Source organism: Cyprinus carpio, chromosome A12 (genome assembly GCF_018340385.1).
Source record: "Cyprinus carpio isolate SPL01 chromosome A12, ASM1834038v1, whole genome shotgun sequence".
Classification (NCBI taxonomy): Eukaryota; Metazoa; Chordata; class Actinopteri; order Cypriniformes; family Cyprinidae; genus Cyprinus; species Cyprinus carpio.
The window spans coordinates 10478227-10498374 of record NC_056583.1 but is presented as its reverse complement, the minus strand read 5'-3'; the positions used below and the strand labels follow the sequence as shown (position 1 = coordinate 10498374).

The 20148-nt window shown below is 34.7% G+C and overlaps 2 protein-coding genes across 2 annotated transcripts in view; both read right to left on the bottom strand.

Moving 5' to 3' along the window:
- Positions 1-3849: 3849 nt before the first annotated feature.
- Positions 3850-7851, bottom strand: LOC109066613 (forkhead box protein L3-like). Its single transcript, XM_042767462.1, has 3 exons — positions 6539-7851; positions 5671-5839; positions 3850-5475 (listed from the first exon to the last, which is right to left on the bottom strand). The coding sequence occupies exons 1-3, from the start codon at positions 6646-6648 to the stop codon at positions 5059-5061; spliced, it is 696 nt and encodes a 231-aa protein (XP_042623396.1). The 5' UTR covers positions 6649-7851; the 3' UTR covers positions 3850-5058.
- A 2871-nt stretch (positions 7852-10722) lies between these two features.
- The window catches only part of LOC109066620 (extracellular serine/threonine protein kinase FAM20C-like), a 43412-nt gene continuing 33986 nt past the window's right edge, over positions 10723-20148 (bottom strand). Inside the window, exons 4-10 of the mRNA XM_042767461.1 lie at positions 18635-18727; positions 15756-15871; positions 14321-14501; positions 14078-14187; positions 13902-13983; positions 13714-13773; positions 10723-12771 (exon numbers count right to left, since the gene is read on the bottom strand). Of these exons, the coding sequence (XP_042623395.1) occupies positions 12513-12771; positions 13714-13773; positions 13902-13983; positions 14078-14187; positions 14321-14501; positions 15756-15871; positions 18635-18727 (901 nt within the window). The 3' untranslated portion in view covers positions 10723-12512. The remainder of the gene's footprint in view (positions 12772-13713; positions 13774-13901; positions 13984-14077; positions 14188-14320; positions 14502-15755; positions 15872-18634; positions 18728-20148) is intronic.

The following is a 20148-nucleotide window of genomic DNA, read 5'->3' as shown; positions in this document are numbered from 1 at the left end:
GGGGGACTGTGTGGGCCAGATGGGCTGAATTTTAGCACAAGTCCAGCCCTGATGATTCTCCTCTTCTAGGGCCAGAAAGAAGACCTTCTAATAATAAAACTGTTTAAGGTAAACTCCTTAAGGAAGCTGTATATGTTGTTGCTGTTTCTGGAAACCTGTTTGCTTTGGCTTCATATATCTGGTGTTATTGTATTTATTCTTTTAATGTGTTGTAGCCTGGAATATTTAGTGTGCATACTCATTGTATCTCGGTGTTGGAGATTTGATTTCAAAACAAAACAAAACAAAAACTAATTATTCCTGTTGTAGAAAACGTTGTGGCACCAAGATAGGCTACTATAAAGGGATAGATAGATAGATAGATAGATAGATAGATAGATAGCTAGATAGATAGATAGATAGATAGATAGATAGATAGATAGATAGATAGATAGATAGATAGATAGATAGATAGATAGATAGATAGATAGATAGATAGATAGATAGATAGATAGATCGATCGATCCAAATGCCAAATGCCTCAAGTGTGTGACGGAAATGTTAAGCCTCTTAACACTGTGATGGCATGTCCTGGCATGATGAGACAAAAACAATAAACCTAAAACAATAAAACCCATTACAAAAGAGGCATTTGTTGCATCCAGTGGGGACATAATTACTGATTAGGTTCAGGTTCAGGAAACAGTCCTCCATAAAATGCATTGCTCACATCTGAATATTTGGGTTGAACTGTTCTGGAACAGTGTTGTAAATACAACTTAACCACTGATTTCTAGTTGTGTCCTCTTAAAAAAATAATATCACAGTTTGCACAAAAAATATTAAGCAGCGCAAGTGTTTTCAACATTGATAATAATTAGAAATGTTTTTAAGCACCAAATCAGCATATTAGATGGATTTCTGAAGGATCATGTGACACTTTAGATTGGTTTATTGGGTGTTGTGTGTTAATATTTAAATTATAGTTTTTGAACAGTTGTTTACTTCAGAACAGCAGCCAAGAAAAGGCCCAAGGATCAGTTTGAAGGAGCTATTTCTGGAGAAGGAAGAAAACACAATCAGAGAGAACCTGTTTCAGACTGCTAGAAAAAAAGTCAAGCCTGGATGAAAGTAAATCGTTCAGCAGGAAGTGATCTTAAATAGAAGGTCAAATGTACAGGAAGAGCTGCTCAAGATCTAAAAGGTGAGTGTCCTTATCATACCCACTTTATTTCAAAGATATTAGTTTTAATTGCATGACTGTTTGTCTGTGAAGGGATTATGTTGTTTCTCGAAAACCCTTGAAGACAGAATCCTCTGTGTACGTGGACAAATTTGACAACAATTTAGAGGAAATGATGCAAGCACCAATGAGAATCAGTCTCGTGTTGCACATTCCTAAGGGTTAAAAATAAAACCTCTTATGTTAGAAAGGCTGTAGTAAACACCTATGACAAGTGCATAATCACTTTATTATTTCCTAATCATATTATCTCCTAATCATAGTGCAAAGGCCCTTTAATTTGTTCACGTTTTTCGCTCTGGAATTAATTTAATAATCTCCATAATTCAAATCAATGGCTAATTATTGCATAGAAAACAGAGTTTGACGGTTTAAAAGCTTGTTTTGGACAGCTGTGCAACACTGAAAATTGTATTTATATTTGTGATCATACTGAATTCATTTTTAAAAATATTTGTGGATACATTTAACTGGTGTCAGTCCAAAACACACCATCTTTCATGTTTAAAACCTCATAACCCGCAGTTATTTAAAGAGCTCTCTTTAGATTCTAGGTTATTCAGAAGCGTACATACTGTACATATCCACCACTTATTCGTTCAATTGAGTTACTCAATGAGTGCTACATCCTTAGCGTGCACTAAAAATCACACCTTAAGGAAGTCATGATGGTTAATCAGGGACTTATTATTCATTATTAGATTTCTTTTTATTTCTCTTTTTATAGGAAGCATTTCTTAAAGGCTTCATCGCTATCTTTTTTCTATAATAATTTCCTGGCCAAAATCCAATTTTAATATGGGGGGAAAAGGCAATGAAAGCTAAACATTTTGAGTAAATTAGCTGTTTATGTTTATTATATGGGTGCTATTATTGTTGCACATCACTGATTTCCCAATTTCTTCATTCAGTGCTGTTTACTTAGCCCTAAGCCTCTCATTTCACCTCACTGACAGTGCTTCAGTATAACGCAATAAATATATGCACAAAAAAAGGTTTATTTACAAATATGAGGGGAGAAACTACAATTTTTATCTTAAGATTTGTACAACAACGGACAAACCAAGCGAACAACACTGTCACAACATTCTTAAACCAGAAGAGACACATGCACTATAAACTGGATTTGCAGATGAGCTTTTACTCTGTAAACTGAGAGTAATCCTAACACCATGGCAGGGTAAAACAATGCTGTCGGAGCTTTGAATTTTTTAGGCTGTATCTCAGGCCTTTTAAAATCAAGCCTTGAAGCACTTTATGCTAAGTTAATTTACCCAAATATATCCACACCAGAGCGCACAACATCAACAACGCTGTTAATAGAAACCTGCTGATCCATAACAGTTTTAGAGTTAGATGTTCACTGGGGGCAGTGCTATATTTACCTTAATATCAGTGATCGATCAGAGGATTTGCAAGCCGGCATAAGGCGTTTAATTATAATTGCATCAGGATAGGTGTTGTAGTGGCAGCAGGATTTGAATAAGGTCACATCTCCGGCTAACCTTGCAAGTGTAATGCTATATTAAATGCCACTCATGTTAAGTGTGTTGAAACCTTTCTGATGCAGTCACTCCGTAATATAAAGGTTAAATTGAAAAATGTCCCCTCCTGAGCACAAAGCAAGCCATGATTGATACACCTTAGAAGGGAAATAAATGTTAACAGGCTTCCATTCTAAACTCCCTGCTTTATGACTGATATGTATTCTAATAGAGTGTTTGGATCGTATTTAGTCAGACCTTATATAAACGGAAAAGGTCAGTCAGAGAGATTAGGGAGATTTGGAGAAGGTTAGGCTGCACTTGTCTGACAGTTCGCTAATATTCAGTTATGTCTATTCAAAGCATTTCTATATTATTAATAAGAATTTTTTTTGACGTCTGTGTGTAATGGACTTTTTACATAACATTCATTATAATTAATAGATAAGTTTTATATATATATATATACATATATATATATATATATATATATATATGACACTTTACAATAAGGCTAATTAGTTAACAGTATTAACTCTATTAGTGAGCTAAGCATGAAAAAAATTTCTACAGCATTTATTGATCTTAGTTAATGTTAATTTCAACATTTACTAATACATTATTAAAATCAAAAATTGTATTTGTTAATATTAGTTAATGCACTGTGTCTAACATAAATTAACGATTCATTGTATTTTCATTAACTAACATTAAACAATACATTTGTTACAGTATTTATTAATCTTTGTTATTGTTAGTTCATGTTAGTTAATACATTAACTAATATTAACAAATGACACCTTATTATAAAGTGTTACCGATATATATATATGTAGAGAGAGAGAGGGGGGTTATGTATAAAGGAAGCACTCTTGTTTTAATTCTTTATGATAAATCATAAATAATGTGCCTAGTTAGAACAGTATTAAAAAATAGCTTTATAACCTGGTTTTGTTCAACGAGTGCTTCATTTTTATTATAGCAGTTCACTTAAAAAAAAAAACGATTATAATGTCAGAATATCCAATGTGTTATAGAATATTTAGAAGATTAGAATGTCTAGAAAATGTTTTCTAAAAATCCTAAATGTGGTAGACTGGGGAATAAAGAGGCCTTAAGTAATATTTTCAACGATTAGTGCTTTATTGCCTTATATTGGCAGTCAAACAATATTTCATAGATCCCAGGATTACTTCTTATAAACCTACAAATTTAACAGATATTATGATTATTGTTTCATACGTACTATTTGGTCACTACACTTTTTTGATTCTGACTAAAAACCAATGACCAAATCAAAACTACAAGGGCTATGATACATTGCAATTGATTCAGCTTAACAGTTAGTTCTCCCAGTCAAAAAACTGTCCAGAGTTTAAAGATGCTTTCAAATAAACAGAGATTCCTGAACGAAACAACAAAAGTACAAAACACCCCCGGGAAGGCTTTAGAGATGGAGAGCTCTGGTTTAGCCCAGGGGAGCGTATGCTCAGTCTATCAGTGATTGATACGGATCACAGACTGTCAAGGGCCAATGATACACATTATAAACAACATATGTAAACAATAGAGCTGCGTTCAGCAGTTGTGCAGTAAGCAGGAAATGCTGATTACACCAACCCCATGTTAGTGCATTTGTTTGCAAACACTTCACTAACTGCAAGCCTGTGTCTGCAACACCAACACACCTCAGATGAGCGGGAAATTTGCAGTTTTTACATAAAGTAAATGTGAGTTATGTTTGGGTCACACTTTACAATAAGTTACCATCATGATTAGTTAACATTAGTTAATGCATCCACTAAAACTACTAACAGTAAGCAATAGATTTGTTGTAGCATTTATTAATCGATGTTAACGTTAATACAATTGTCCATGTGACCTCAGGTCCATTAAATTTGAACAGATACACATTTGCTTGAAATAATGCCTTTGTAAATGTTAAACTTTACATTAAAATGCTTTAGAAGTATTTTTCATTATTGCATGTTAACAAATGGAGATGTATTTTAAAGTGTTACCTGTGTTTGACATTTAAAGTCTGATTGATTGATTTCATCAGAATCAAGTGTCTATGCCCTCAAAAATTCATGATGATGTACAAATGGGACTTTTTCAAAGTGAACATTATACTATAATATATATCCTGGAACTCCTATTATTATTGTCATTAAATAATATAATACTTAGCCTATAAGTTACTTGGTGTATTGTTTTTTATTTAACTCTGCTAACATGAGCGACAGCAAACTTACTGACGGGAACACTAGCACACAACAAATTGCATGTTGCATTAGTTTTTTGACTGTTTTAAAATCAGAGTATTTACTGATCTGCGTCCTGTGGTTTTGGTTACATGGTCCAGAAGTGTAGATTGAGATGTTGGGGCTCCAGATGATGGATCACAGCTCCAGCTCCACTGTTAGGGGCTCTGAACACTGGCAGAGGGTCCGGTGTGGAGAGAATGTAGTCAATGCTGAATTTGATCTCAGGCTCAGGTTTGCTCAGAGGTGCATTGTTTTGTGCTGGTCTGTGACTAGTGTTCACGGGGCAGAAAGAATCTGAATCCCTGGGTCTTACTGCAATGCCCTGATGAATGTCCATGGCAACAAAGGGTTCGACTGGCTCCTTCAGGCCCATTTTTAAGTTGCGTCTGCGGCGGCGGCGACGAAAGTTGCCATTCTCAAAGAGGTCCAGCATGGACTCGCAGCCTGTGGCGAATGTCCAGTAATTACCTTTTCCTTTCTCGTTACCTTCCGTACGGGGCACCTGAGGAAAACAAATAATCAGCAGCCATTTGCAACAAACCCCTAAAGATAGGAAAACCATTAGTAATAATGCCCTTACAATTATAACTATGGGTTTTCTTTACTATTTCTTACATGTTTATTGCAACTGAGCACAGATTTCAGTTTTTTACATACACATCCAGGTTTTAACATACACATCCAGTCTCCATCATACCTTAATAAAGCAGCTGTTTAGAGAGAGGTTATGACGAATTGAGTTTTGCCAAGCCCTCTGGTTGGATCTGTAATAAGGAAATCTCTTCATGATGAACTCGTAGATTCCTGATAGGGTAACTTTGTTCTCTGGGCTCTGCTGTATAGCCATCGCTATTAGTGCAATGTAACTAATAGAGAGAGAGTAAGAAAAGATTTGTCCCTTCAAAGAGGTTTGTATCCCCTAATTTAGGAGATAAAAGCTTATTTGTAATTCATACACACACACACACACACACACACACACACAAATAACGAATAGAATATATTACAAATATAGTCTATGCTTTAAATTTTGTGAAACTCGTTTATTAATCTTGATAATATTGTAAAAACTTCTATATTACAAGTGCGCTCTGATCAAAACAAAGCAGACAACTTTTCATAATTGCCAAAATTACTATAATTATAATTATTGCATTATACATACTACTGTAATTATATATATATATATATATATATATATATATATATATATATATATATATATATATATATATATATATATATATATATAATAACTTTACAATTATTTTATATTTTATAATAAAATAATAACCTTTCATTAATTACTTATTAATTACATTATTACCCTCTGTAATGCTTCATTAATATACCAAATTTAGAAATACATTTTGAAATATAAAAGAATAAAAACATTGTAACAACAATAATAACATTAACTACTATTTAATTTAATTTACAAAATGATTGTAAAAGTGTTAAATAAATGTGCTAAATTATTAATAAATTAGTAAATTATTAATACTTTTTATCATATAATATTAAAACAACAACATTAACAAATAATAATAATAATAATGAAATACCTGTAAGCTGGTCGACACACTTTCTTCTCTTCATCAGTGCTGCACGAGGGGTATCCTTCTCCATCATAGTTAAAACAGTTATAAGGATATTGAGAGCTGTCAAACATCATCAGACGTCCCGGGTGGCAAGTCTTTATGGTTCTAGTAATAAAAATGGCTCTAGCTGGCCAAGACAAATGAAGCAGCTCTCATGAGAAGTGTTTGTGGGTGTGTGTAGGGGAAGTGACCGGCTGCTGCTCAGATGCTCATATAATGGGCGTACATGACTGGAACTACTGTAAACGTCTGAACCCGGGGCGTGATCAACAAACTCCAGTCACTCATTCACTCTTTGATTCTGGGTGGTCCAGTCCTACTCGGGATTGGATGTTTTGTTTTGTTTTGTCCCGTTTCTTTTTATAGTCTGATCCTCTTATGATTGAATGACGACTGAAACATTAACAAACATGTTTCTCGTGTCTTTAGTCTGAATTCTTTTAGGTTGTTTGTGTTGTGTTGAGCTGAGTTGAGGCCCTTTGAATCACATATCTCTCGGCAACAACTCTTGGCTTCTGTAGATGTAATCTATAATGCGGCATAATAGCCATAAATTGTGTTTCCGTGACTAAAAAGGGGATGTGTGTTCAAAAGAACATTAAGTGGCATACGAGGGACCGAGAAACACGAGCAAACAGCCCGCGGCGCGAGATGTCTGTGTGTGGCCCGACCAGACCGATCTCACTTCGGTGACTGGACCCACGCAGCTCGGACATCTGTGACAAAATTCGTTCATTCTTTTTAAATTATACACTTCGTCAAAAGTGCCATTGATTTGACATATTAGCAGGTGAGACTTGGACTTGTTGTTTTGCGTTCGTTCGTTTAAAATTAAGTTTACAAACGTGAGTACTGATCACACAGATATTTGCGCTCATGTGGCGTTTCCTGTCTGAGTGCACAGAGAGTGCGATCTGATAACGGTCCCCGCGGAATCCCGGTCCGTTCCCATGACGCCGTTTCCTCTGCTGGACCGTCTGCGGCTGCTCTGATTGCTGCAGTCCGATTAGTGGTCCCTGTCCCCCCAGACCATACCGCTCAGAAGACCATTACTGCACCAGCAGAAAAACACTGTCCATCAGGAGCAGACATAACCAGGGCTTGAGGCACAACTGCCCCAGATATTTAATGGGGGGCAAAATTACCTTGCCGTTTCTCCATGTAGTTGTATCAAATGTTAGGCATATAGCATTTAAAATAATGTATATGCCTAATATATGTATACCTATGAAGTGACTTGCAGATGTCAGATTAGGCTTTTAATATGTTTAGGCTTCTCTCTCTCTCTCTCTCTGTATTTTTTTTTAAACAAACTACATTAAAATACAGGAATATAAATATATTTATTATTTTATTTAATGCTTAATTAATATTGATTATACAAGCAAATAAAATGCCAAGTCATAACTGTTATGATTAATGCCTTACTTGAATTTATTTGTATTTAAAAAAGAACAGAATAGCCTACTTCTTTGATATTATGAAAACATTTTATTTACCCTTATCGTACATCGTAGTGTAGAGGCTTTTAACTTTTACAGGAGGAACCTCTCCATTTAGATGCTCACTAAACAAAAACTACATGTAACTGCAATAATTTACTTAAAAATATTATTTTTATGATCTATTTTAAATACAGTCTCTTTTTAGCTTAATATGTTAAATAAAGTGGGAGTGGGGTACAGGTATATAGTGGAACAACTTTAAAAATTGTTCAGATAGATTATGAACATAATCATACTGATATATAATGAACTATGTCATAAAACAGCCTATAGACATTACAATCACTTCAGCTGTAACCACTATAGAAAAAAAGTGTTTCTACATGGCCTCTAGCTGGACCAAGTTGGTCACAAATGTTCATTAGCTGGTCTAGACTGGAAAATTGGACCCATTTAAACAAAAGTATACATTATTTTGCTTTTAGAACAAACAATTGCTCTAAATGTGATTTTGTAGCAATTTAAAGAAAATATATCTATATATATTTCTTTTTTTTATGGGGGGAAAATGTGAAAAGCAGTGCCTACACAATATAATCCCCATGTTAAATTAACACTGCTGGTGTTCATATAATCAGTGTGGATTATACTGTATAAAAACCATCAGGGTTCACTTAAAGGGATACTCCACACCAAAATGAAAATGTTGTCATTAATCACTTACCCCCATATCTTTCCAAACCTGTAAATGCTTTGTTTCTCTTCGGAACACAATTTAAGATATTTTGGATGAAAACCGGGAGGCCTGTGACTGTCCCATAGACTGCCAAGTAAAATACACTGTCAGAAAAGTCCAGAAAAGTATGAAAGACATCGTCAGAATAGTCCATCTGCCATCAGTGATTCAACCGTAATGTTATGAAGCGACAAGAATACTTTTTGTAAGTGAAGAAAATAAAAATAACGACTTTATTCAACAATTTCTTTATTCCTTAATTTCTATAAACAGCGCATCTTTGTGGTGCGGATGATACAGAAGAGCGTACGCAGCATGCAGTGATATGGAGAGACACAGGGGAGACTCTTGACAAAGGAATTGTTGAATAAAGTTTTCTTCGTGTACAAAAAGTATTGTCGTCGCTTCATAACGTTACGGTTGAACCACTGATGGCAGATGGTATATTCTGCCGATGTCTTTCATACTTTTCTGGACCTTGACAGTGTATTTTACTTGGCAGTCTATGGGACAGTCACAGGCCTCCCGGTTTTCATCCAAAACATCTTAAATTTTGTTCCGAAGACGAACTAAGTTTTTACAGGTTTGGAACGACACGGGGGTAAGTGATTGATGACAACATTTTCATTTTGGGGTGGAGTATCCCTTTAACGCTGGGGATGTATTCAAAAGTATATAATTACATATATATATATGTAAGGGATAATGTATCAGCCTGAAGGGGTTTATTCTGCGAGAACAACCGAATGGATGTACATTATCCTGCTTATTACATGGCTACTTGCCACATAATTAAATAATCAGATGCAAAATATTGATTTGAGTTGAAATATTTGAACACAAAGCTTCCGTGAAGACAGCAGTTGCGAGCAAGCGGCAAATTCAAACTAAACGGACATTTAAGGGAAATGGTGCAGGCAAACCACATATTACACAACATTTCACCACAAAATAATTAAGGCAGTAAAAGAATTAAGACGAAAATGTTTTAAAACCTTACCAGTTTGTTAGTTCTCTTATAATCCATTACAGCGTACAAAACAATCGTAGCAAAATGGCAGCAGCTGCGTTTGTTTGAAACGAGAGCGAGTCCAAGATACCAGGATGACCTAATTAAACAATTGTACACCATTTTGAATCAAGTTTTAATATTTTATTAGCTAAACAAATGCAAAACTTCCACCAAGAAAAAAATAGTTCAAGCAAGAGTAAAGCGCCGACTGCTGTTACCCGGATGAGCCTGTGTTATTAGCTTTTACCGGTTGTTATCCAGGGATAACATACCTTGGAATGTCGCGACTGACCAATCAGAATCAAGTATTCCAGAGAGCCGTGTAATAAATATATATAAACATCTGTATAAGACTATTTGTTTAATCTTTGTTTATTGCACCATAACCAAGGGAAAAAACAGAAACAAAAAGTCCCATTAAGAGACAAGATATGACAGCACCAGCAAAACATAATGTATTTCTTTGAAAATGTGAAGATACTAACCGTACACATAGAAAACAACAACAAAATGTATGAAACTGTGATGTAGCCTTGGTATAATAAACCACATATATTCTGCAGATTACTTTGTCCTCTCCACAAGCGAGTATTCAAGTATTTCTCTAATTGCACAGGCACTGAATTCACATCGTATTTATACGGAACTTTTTCAGCAGTTAGTAGAAATGCGTTTTGTACAACAAAGGCTTTAAAGAGCTCAACATAAACACCAATATCATTCTCACCCTCAACTAAAAAAACACTAAATGTTACAATGAACATGCTATATACATACACTGAAGCATATCATATATACAAAATTATATTAAGAAAATAGCTCAATCAGCAAAACTAAGATGATTCTGTGCTTCTGCCGATGACTTTGTGGTATGAATGCTTTAGTTAACTGTCATGTACTGTTTCTTTAAGAGCAGTGTCATTTCTAAAAACATTTCTGCGGTTCTGCATTGTAGTTTTTTTTTTTTTTAAATCCCAATTTAATGTAATTACCAATTTTTATTTTACTATGGTCGAAAATTTTGCAATAGAATGCTAATTCAGGAAAAGAGGACTAAAGATGTGTCTAATAGATCTAAAACACATCATTCACGTACACCTCTAAGCACAACAAAACAGTTTTTCCAAAATTTTAGTTTAATAACATGAAAATTCTACAGTGACTCATAGATTTGATATTATTAATCAGTATCTTTGGGCAAATTAAGGGCTACATTTTTAGGTCACATGGAAATTCAGAAGTCACACTCAACAATATCGATTATTGATATTCGAACGTTCAGTTTTTGATACTGCCTTAAATATGACTGAAAAAAAGATCTTGATGTGCTGGAAATAATGCATGTTAATGATGTTTCTCTGAAATCCAGTAAACCAGCAACTTTTTTTCAAACATATACTACTACTTACTGTATCTACTCACACTATAGCACAAATACTGCTACTGGTTTAATGAACTAGATAAATCTACCTCTTTGATTTGTAACATAATGTATGAATGGCATGTTTGGAATAATAAATATGGACCTCAATAAATAACCTCTGATCAGCTATAACATGATAGACGGGACACGTTTATCTAGAAAATCCAAGAAAAAAATACATTGCTATATGAATGCACAGTTCTTCTTATTCCTCCTTGGTATGGAGAGAATATAAAGAATTTTATTTGAAGACATGAAAGTCCACATATATTCAGACAAAGGTGCACACGTCACGTACAGTGCTGAGAGAGTTTGTAAAGCTGTACAGTAGTTCCTCATAAGTTTGAACTGAACTTTCAGCTGAACCTTCAGCCAAACATTCACTGTAGTTGAACTCTCCTGCACATCCTTTGCTCATTTCTTTAAAAAAATAGCTGCTATAACTCTATAACTGCTTAAATGGTATTCTGTTAAAACATGGAAATATCTGAATTTTGGTTATGTATTTATTTAGGTCCTTTTTAACAGTGGTTCTCAACTGGTTTTGCTTTGCATCTCACATTAGACATTACATGGCAACACAATACAGAACCAAAAATGTTTATCATACAAAAATATCATTTTCTACTGAAAATGATTAAGTCTACCAAGAACTGCTTAAACTAACTGATATGCCAAATTATAAACATGACATAGATCGAACAGGATAAATGACCATTTTGTAAAAACATATTTATTTGTCAAACTGTTTTATTTTTATAAAGTAATAATATAAAAATGTATTAACATTATTATAATCATCGTTTAGGTCCATTGATATACCAAATTATATCAACATAAGCTGAATAGGAACATTTGTTTTTATTAATGTTTTATTGTTTTTTATAAACTATTATAATTATTAATAACCAATCAGTATTTATTATTATTATTATTTCTGTTTTATTTGCATTGTACTTTATAAGCTGCAATAATAATACTAATAATTATTTTTATAATTCTTTCATTTTCTTATTTGCATTTAAGTGTTTTTTCTTTGCTGACAATGCACCAGATGAGAACCCCTGCTTTATAACACTGGTTGTTACATGTGAAGATCAGCTTACATTTTGGATTCAGGACTGCAGAACACCGTCGCTTTCTCTGTCTACTGTGTGTTTTTATTTAACACACGGTCCATTAGTTGAGGAATGAGTCTTTGGAATTCACTGAATTCAGAAAAGTTTATCAACAAGAGCATCTCTTGCAAGACGTTCATAGTCTATAAAGCTGTGGTGGGACTTCAAAGGACCCGCTGGGGGCGCCTGATCAGTCTGTGCCCACTACCTTTGTAGGACTGTGCCTGTGTTCATGCCCTCTGCGACCATGTCATCCTCTACTACGTTACTGTAGCCCTCCTTCTCAATGCAGTCGGCCAGTACCTGGAGCACCAGGTGCAGCCGGCGGTCCATGGCCTCCAGATGAGGCCTAATAAGGATGGGTGACAGTGTGTCAGTCTGCAGACTTTCCTCCATCAGAGCACTCAGTCTGAACTCCTCCTTAGCCAACAGCTGAAGCCGTAAATGAGTGGACTTCTTCACCCTGAGTCAAACAGATCAACAGTCAGAATCAGTTACCAAAAACCAATTATTTATGTATTGACTTAACAATGCATTTCTTGTGGATGATTAAATTAGGACGAAATTTGGACATTAAGAAATTAGTTAATTACTGTCTGCCCACTTTTTCAGCAGCATTGGAGCATTTTACAAGACTGTGTACTTAACAGCTAAGGGAAAGAACTACAATCCCAAGAAGAATTGCGAATGAGATAACTGAATTAAAAACAATGGTGAAATATAAACTAGTTATTTAAAGTATAAAACAATATATTTTAAGGTTATTTCAAAATATACATATATACAAATATTGTGATATTTTGAGAGTGTAGGGAGACTCACTAGATTAACTGATTACATCAGTGCTTCATGGGGGTGATTTGCTTGCTGTGACTCTGATTGGTCGAATTTTCTGTACAGCATTATGGGTAATGCAGTTTTTCACCAGAAATTCTGATTTTAAACATGATTATTTTAAAAATAAGTTGAAATCATGCATACAGATGGCTTCAACAAAAACATATACCATCGATTAACCTCCTCAGAGCTCACAACAGGTCCGTTTTAAAGGTTTATAAGTTAATTGTTAAAAGTCAGGAACCTGACTGTTGTACTCTATTGCAATTAATCACATAATAATATTAACATTCTGTAGAATAATGAAATCATATTTATAAAACAAGTTTGAATCATACTTAAATAAAGACATAATCTGCCTCAGTCTGCTGGTCTTTTAATTCACGTTTGTGCAAATGACATTTCAGTTACAGCTTATATTTTATATCTGTTGCTCTACCATACAAATAGTGAAATGTCTGTTAAATGCTGCTTAATTTGACAGCCTTGATTCAAACAACTTTTGGAATTTCTTGCAGTGATTTACCAAATACTGAATAATAAGTAAACTAATAATGCAAATACTAACCTGCAGCACTGACTCAAAGGCACCAGTATGGAGAGCTCATCATGAGAATGTTTACCAAAGCTGAAGATTAAAGAGAAATGCAGACAGACATTTTTATGACAATACTTCAGAAAACATACATAACACTTTAATAATAATGAATTAAAGAAGCTAGCTGTATTGTGACAGTTGAAAAAAAAAAGTCTTACCCTCTTCCATTATCAAGGTGAATAATGAAAGTTTCATTTCCAAATTTTTCAAATGTCTCATAATGATGACGATCCATATTTCCTTTGAAGATATAGAAACATTATTTATTACATAAATGGCTTGATTGAATTTCAGCTTGAGAGACTAATGATGCACTTCTCTGAAATCCTCTTACCCATGAGGAAATCAAAAATGGTCATGTCCATGATGTCCAGCAGGCGTGTGCCGCTGTCATAGGGTGGCGTCTGCTTCACCTCTTCACAGTAATCTGGATCCACCTCCCACCTGCCAACACACAAACCCCTCATTAGCTTACACTAACACACACACTGTTCAATGCAAAACAGCACAACACGATGATATATATATATATGTATGATTGTGTTTCTCTAAATAAAATGTGCGGTGTGGTCCTTACTCTGCTTTCTTGCGTTTGTGATAGGACCGTCTCCAGGGGTTTCTCCAGGTCCTGCGCTTGGCCAAGGCCAGGTCGGGCAGAAATGCCGCTAAAGAGCCCTCGATCTGGTCAGGCTTCCCACACAGAGCATGCTCAGTGGAGCAGTAGTACGAACATTCACCGTAGAAACAGATGTTATTGGCTGGAGGGATGATAGAGAGTAATTAAAAAAAAAAAATTAAATTGATGGCACTGACTAGAGGTCAATATATTTATAATGTTGCTTTTTTAAAGTCAACATAAAATTACAAATGTACCTCATAAAGGCATGTTTCTTGCCTTATTGTGCATTAAATGTTTTTGTAAAAAAATATGAATGTATCTCTGTATTGCTGGTTATTTACTCTGTATTGTCTCACATAAATGAAAACTAGCAACTATAATTAATCCTCCTTCAGCATTTAGAAAACAAATGTGCCCAGATTATTATAAATTTATTGTTTTACTTATTGCATTAAACATTTTAAGTCTACTTTACAAAACTGGTTCCTCTAATTAAAAGGAAAAACCACACTTTAAAGCAATTTCAGAGAAAATGCATAAATACTGAAATAAATTGAATATTGTAAAAAGGATGAATAACACTACAATTTAATTTTTAGTTAAGTTAAATACTTTTCACAAATCAATCAAACAACATTTTTATTGAATATCCTGTTTCACACGGAAACATGTTATTGTACTTGCAGTGGACAGTATTTCATATATTGTCTTTAAATTATGGTTTTTAATCATGCAGACTGGAGTAATGGCGGCTGGAAATACAGATTTTCCATCACAAGAATAAATGACATTTAAAATATATTAACCTCTTAACCTGCACCCCTATTTTTGAGCATTTTCTTAAAGACGACATACCCAAATAAAAATGTCTGTAGCTCTTGAACCCTGTCGTATATACAGAAATCTGCTCTTGTTTGAAACTAGACACTTAATATAAAACTGTTATTTAATATCTTAATAATATTTCACAACATTAATAGTTTTACTGTATTTTTCATCAAATAAATGCATCTTTGTGAGCATACGAGACTTATTTAAAAAGTATTAGAATTTTAAGAAGGGTAGTTTATATTTCTGAAAGTCAGGATTATATGGCACACATCTAAAGTTGGTGTCAAATGAGGTCTCACTTGAAAATGACTTGACCAACAGCGCCATCTACTGGTTACTTACAATAGTAAGCTAAAATGCAATGCAAAATTTAATAATAATAAAAAAAAGAAGAAGAAGAAGAAGAAGGAAAAAAAAAGAGCACACCTTGACCTGGTGATCAGAAATGACCTTGCCTCAGTTAGGGTTGTATGGGCCAAAACTAACACTAACTGAAAACCATTCAGTGCTTATCAATTTATAATAGAATTAAAGAGAAATGTGACTGCTGGGTTTTAAGTACCTGGTGAAATGAAAAAGGTTTTCCACAGTTTTTTGTCACGGGTCACATCTCGTATCTCTTTGGTCATATTCATCAGTCGCCCAGCCACTGGCGGCACTCGACGGAAATCCAGGATCCTGTTGAACAATCAATGAGACAAAATATTTTTTTATTTTAATATGTTAACTTTTACATAATAATTCATACTGTTCATTATTTACATATTTATGTTTCATATTTACATACATATATGTATGTATATAAACTTTTTAAATAGAATATTGTAAACTAAATTAATATACACTCAAATGATCACATTCATATAGCAAATTGTTGGACAAAACTATGGTAGGCAAAATTGGCAGTAACTTTTACCAGTAGAGGGCACTCAAACTATTCTACATAAAATACACTTCATAGATTTTGAATAATAAATTACTACTCTGTCAAGGGATTATTATTTTATTTATTTATTTATTTTAATCAGCCTTTTTAGTTATGGTGTATTTCATATTTCATAACTGGGCAAATAATACATTTTCATTCATAATTTATTGTATGTTTTGACCGAACTGACCTTGAACGAAACTGAATTTATTGCTGAATATGACAAATTTGTAGGCTTTCTTTCTGACTGATTATGTGTTTTAAAACCTATTCACCCTGCATGCAAGTGTAGGCCCTCTGCTGACAGTCAAAAAAATCACCCTGAAAACAACTAATGGACAGCGCCTATGGGATAAAAGCACTTGAAGCTTCTAATTGCCCAGTCATGCTGACAGAGATGACAGAGAGAGTTTGTGTGCAGCAGCGTTCTCCTCCGCTCTCACTGTCCGATGTATAACTCTGAGGGAACTGTGGGACAAATGAAAAGCTGTCTTTTCAAACCACTCTTCTACCTCAATCCTGACATCCTCCCCAAAGCCACGCTACAATGAGCGTTTCCCATCGACTAAAATCAGATAATTAATGGTACTTTGTCAGATATAGCCGTGGTGGGCTTGCGAGGACAGAGAGGCCCACTGGGTGATGGTGCTTTTAAATAGAAATAACAACCTGCACTTTTGTCTAACCCAGATGAACTTTATTTAGAAAAGCTAGTGTTTTTTTCATGTTCTTGGTTTGCGCTTTCTACCCACACACATGCCTGTGTGTACCAACTAGATTTTACTCCCGGCCAGATGTGCAGATGGAAGTGAGGCCTGCTGAATGATTATATTGTGCCCAAGACTCACACTGGGTTCATTCTGACTCATGATCACACTGCTGGAGAGAAGAGATGGAGTGCTTGACAGAGAACAGCACAGGACACCTCAACGCACCGGGCGTGTGAGGGACCTCCATAGAGTGGACCAGGGCCACCACTTAAATTCTCACATTTTTATGGCTTGGCCCCCTCTCCCTCACTGAGCACAAAAAAAAAATCACTCCAAAAATCGTCTTCTTAATGATTATTTTGTTTTTCTGTAAGACTAAACATTCTTAAAAATAATCAAATAACAAAGATCAATAATATTTCAATAAAAAAGTGTATAAAATAAAGTAAATATAATAAATATAATTTCAATTTAAAATAAAGATACTTATTATACTTACAACAAACATTATATTATATTATATTATTATTTTATACTCAACAAGGCTGCATTTATTTGATTAAAAAATACAGTAAAAATAGTAATAGTGTAAAATATTATTACAATTTAAAATAACTTTTTATAATATATATATATATATATATATATATATATATATATTTTTTTTTTTTTTTTTTTTTTTTACATTTTACATTATTCAATTTACATAACATTTACTCATGTGAAGACAAAACTGAGCTTTCAGCAGTCTTCAGTGTCACAAGATTCTTCAGAAATCAAAATATACTGATTTGGTGCTAAAGGAACATTTCTTCTTATCACAGTTAAAAACTGTTGTGATGCTTAATGTTTTAGTGGAAACCAGTTCAAAAGCGTTGAGAGCATTTATTTGAATTGGACTTTTTTTGCACATTTTATCACATTAACGCATCTTTGCTGAATAAAAGCTATATTTATTTGTTTAAAAAATCTAGAACCCCAAACTTGAACAGCGGTTTATATATTATATTATATTATATTATATTATATTATATTATATTATATTATATTATATTATATTATATTATATTATATTATATTATATTATTTTTCTCCAGTAATTTATGATTTTTGCCAGGGCCTGGGATAATTTTTCCAGCTGTCCACCCCCGACCGATCACATTGATGAGGAGAAAACAAGACGAGAATGGAAAGAAACTATAATGGCAATAAATCCTAGAGTCTCAGATCACAATCGGGGAAAATCTGACTCATATAGCAAACAACCAATAAATTGAACTGAAATGAGATGACAAGGACAGATGTACATGGGTTATTGTGGCTGACATGAATTAAAGCCTCTCAATCACTGACATTCATCAGAAGGGTAATCACCTATAAGCAGACATTGTTGGATGGCTCTCGATTGGTGATCAGATACTGACGGATGTGTTTGTGTTCATTCAGAGTGAGTCATTATGTTCTCTCTGGATATGGTGTTTATGAGTGTTAAACTGCAGGTTTCTGACTGCTTACTGCCCCGAGATACACTCACATTCTGTACTTTCACACATACATATAAACACAAGTTCAAACGTGCTGAAAACATGCAGGACACCCCACAAGCGTTATACATTCACACGCACACAAAACATTCTTGTGCAAATAAATGCAGCCCCGCCGGTTCATATACACAAGCAGGCAAACATTTATAAGTGGCATGTGGTGGATGTATACAGTACATACACATATAGATTCAGGGGAAGACAAACATCTCACACACACACTATTCATGCCAGAGGCTGACATTTATGGCCCGTTTACCTGTCTAGATGATATGCTGCGATCTCAGCATTGTGCCTCTCGAAATCGGAGAAGTAAAAGAAGTCTGGAGGTGTCTCCTGCTCCCGTGTCTGCCTGCAAAGCAAAGGTTAATCTGCGTTAAGTCAATTTCATCAACAAAGCCATAATCGCAACCCTAGCACTGGTTGGTTCACTGTTTTTTTTCTAGGCTTGATTGTGTTTATGGGGTGCAGTCTAACATGTGTTAATGCTTCGTTTTTTTAAAAACGCATTATTTTTCACATAATTTACCTTTATTCCACACTGCTCTGTCCCTTCTCTGAGTAACGTGCTGATCATTTCCTGCTTTTATGAAGCTCCTCCCTCAGAAATAGGCGATGGGCTCTGATTGGTTAGCTAGCCCACTGTGTTGTGATTGGCTAAACTGCCTCTAGTGCGCATCTAAACATCCCGCCCCTCACCTCAGCAACATGTGCTCCGGTTGTATTGTAAACAACAGCATCGTTAATATCGCTTATCAGTTTGAGCCCGACTGAGAAGCAGAGGATATCATTGAAGAGGATTATGCAGAACCTGTGCAAGCATGGCTTTTAATGGTAGGCCTATGTTTTTTGTTTGTTGTTGTCTCATACTTTTAGATACTCTGTCATTTGTAAATGCTACTGCTTATGTTAGCTTTTAATATATGGTTTTACCCTGATTAAAGCTTTAATACAGTACGGCAACTGCACGCGCCTCCATTTTTAAGGCTTCTCATAGCTATGTGAAAATAAGTGTATAATTGGCACAGTTCGTTGTTGGAGCTGAGCTGAATGAGAGAGAGAGAGAGAGAGAGAGAGAGAGAGCAGAGCAGGGGGACTGAAGGAACAGGATTAAGAACCACTGCTTTAGAACATTGATTTTGAAACTGGTGAATCCATTAGAATCGTTAGAAGACAGAATTGTGATTCATATATGAATAGATGCACCTCTAGTTTTCTCTTCCTCTTCTCTAAAGCAGCACAGCATGGCCTCACCCCCTTTGCTGCCTTTTCCTGGGGGCGGGATTTACCTGGGTTTGTTACATCACAAACCCGGGAAGTAACTTCTTGTAGTCCCTACCAGCCGTTTTTGTAGGCATTAAACTGCCAGGATTTTGAAAGATGATATCTTCGTTTGCATTTGAACTTTGCAGATACTGTATATGCTCAAACAGCAACATTACACACTAACGTAAAAAAAGTGAAATTGCAATGAACCACCCCTTTATGAAACGCCCCTCCCTTATTTCTGGTTTGATGTTTTTCTTAACATATTTTACCTTATTTAACATACTTAACATGTTTTCATACCTTATTTTATTACTTAAAGACCATGAAATTGCTTAAAGAACACAGTCTTCCTACCTGTATAATTTATTTCCTATGAAAAAAAGGTTGTTTGAACAGAACATATCAAATAGTTTGTCCTTTAAAAAAAATAAAAATAAATTGGCCATGGACCATGATCTGCTAGTTGCTATTGTTAGCGTGTTGCATTTGGTTTAAGGGGGAGGG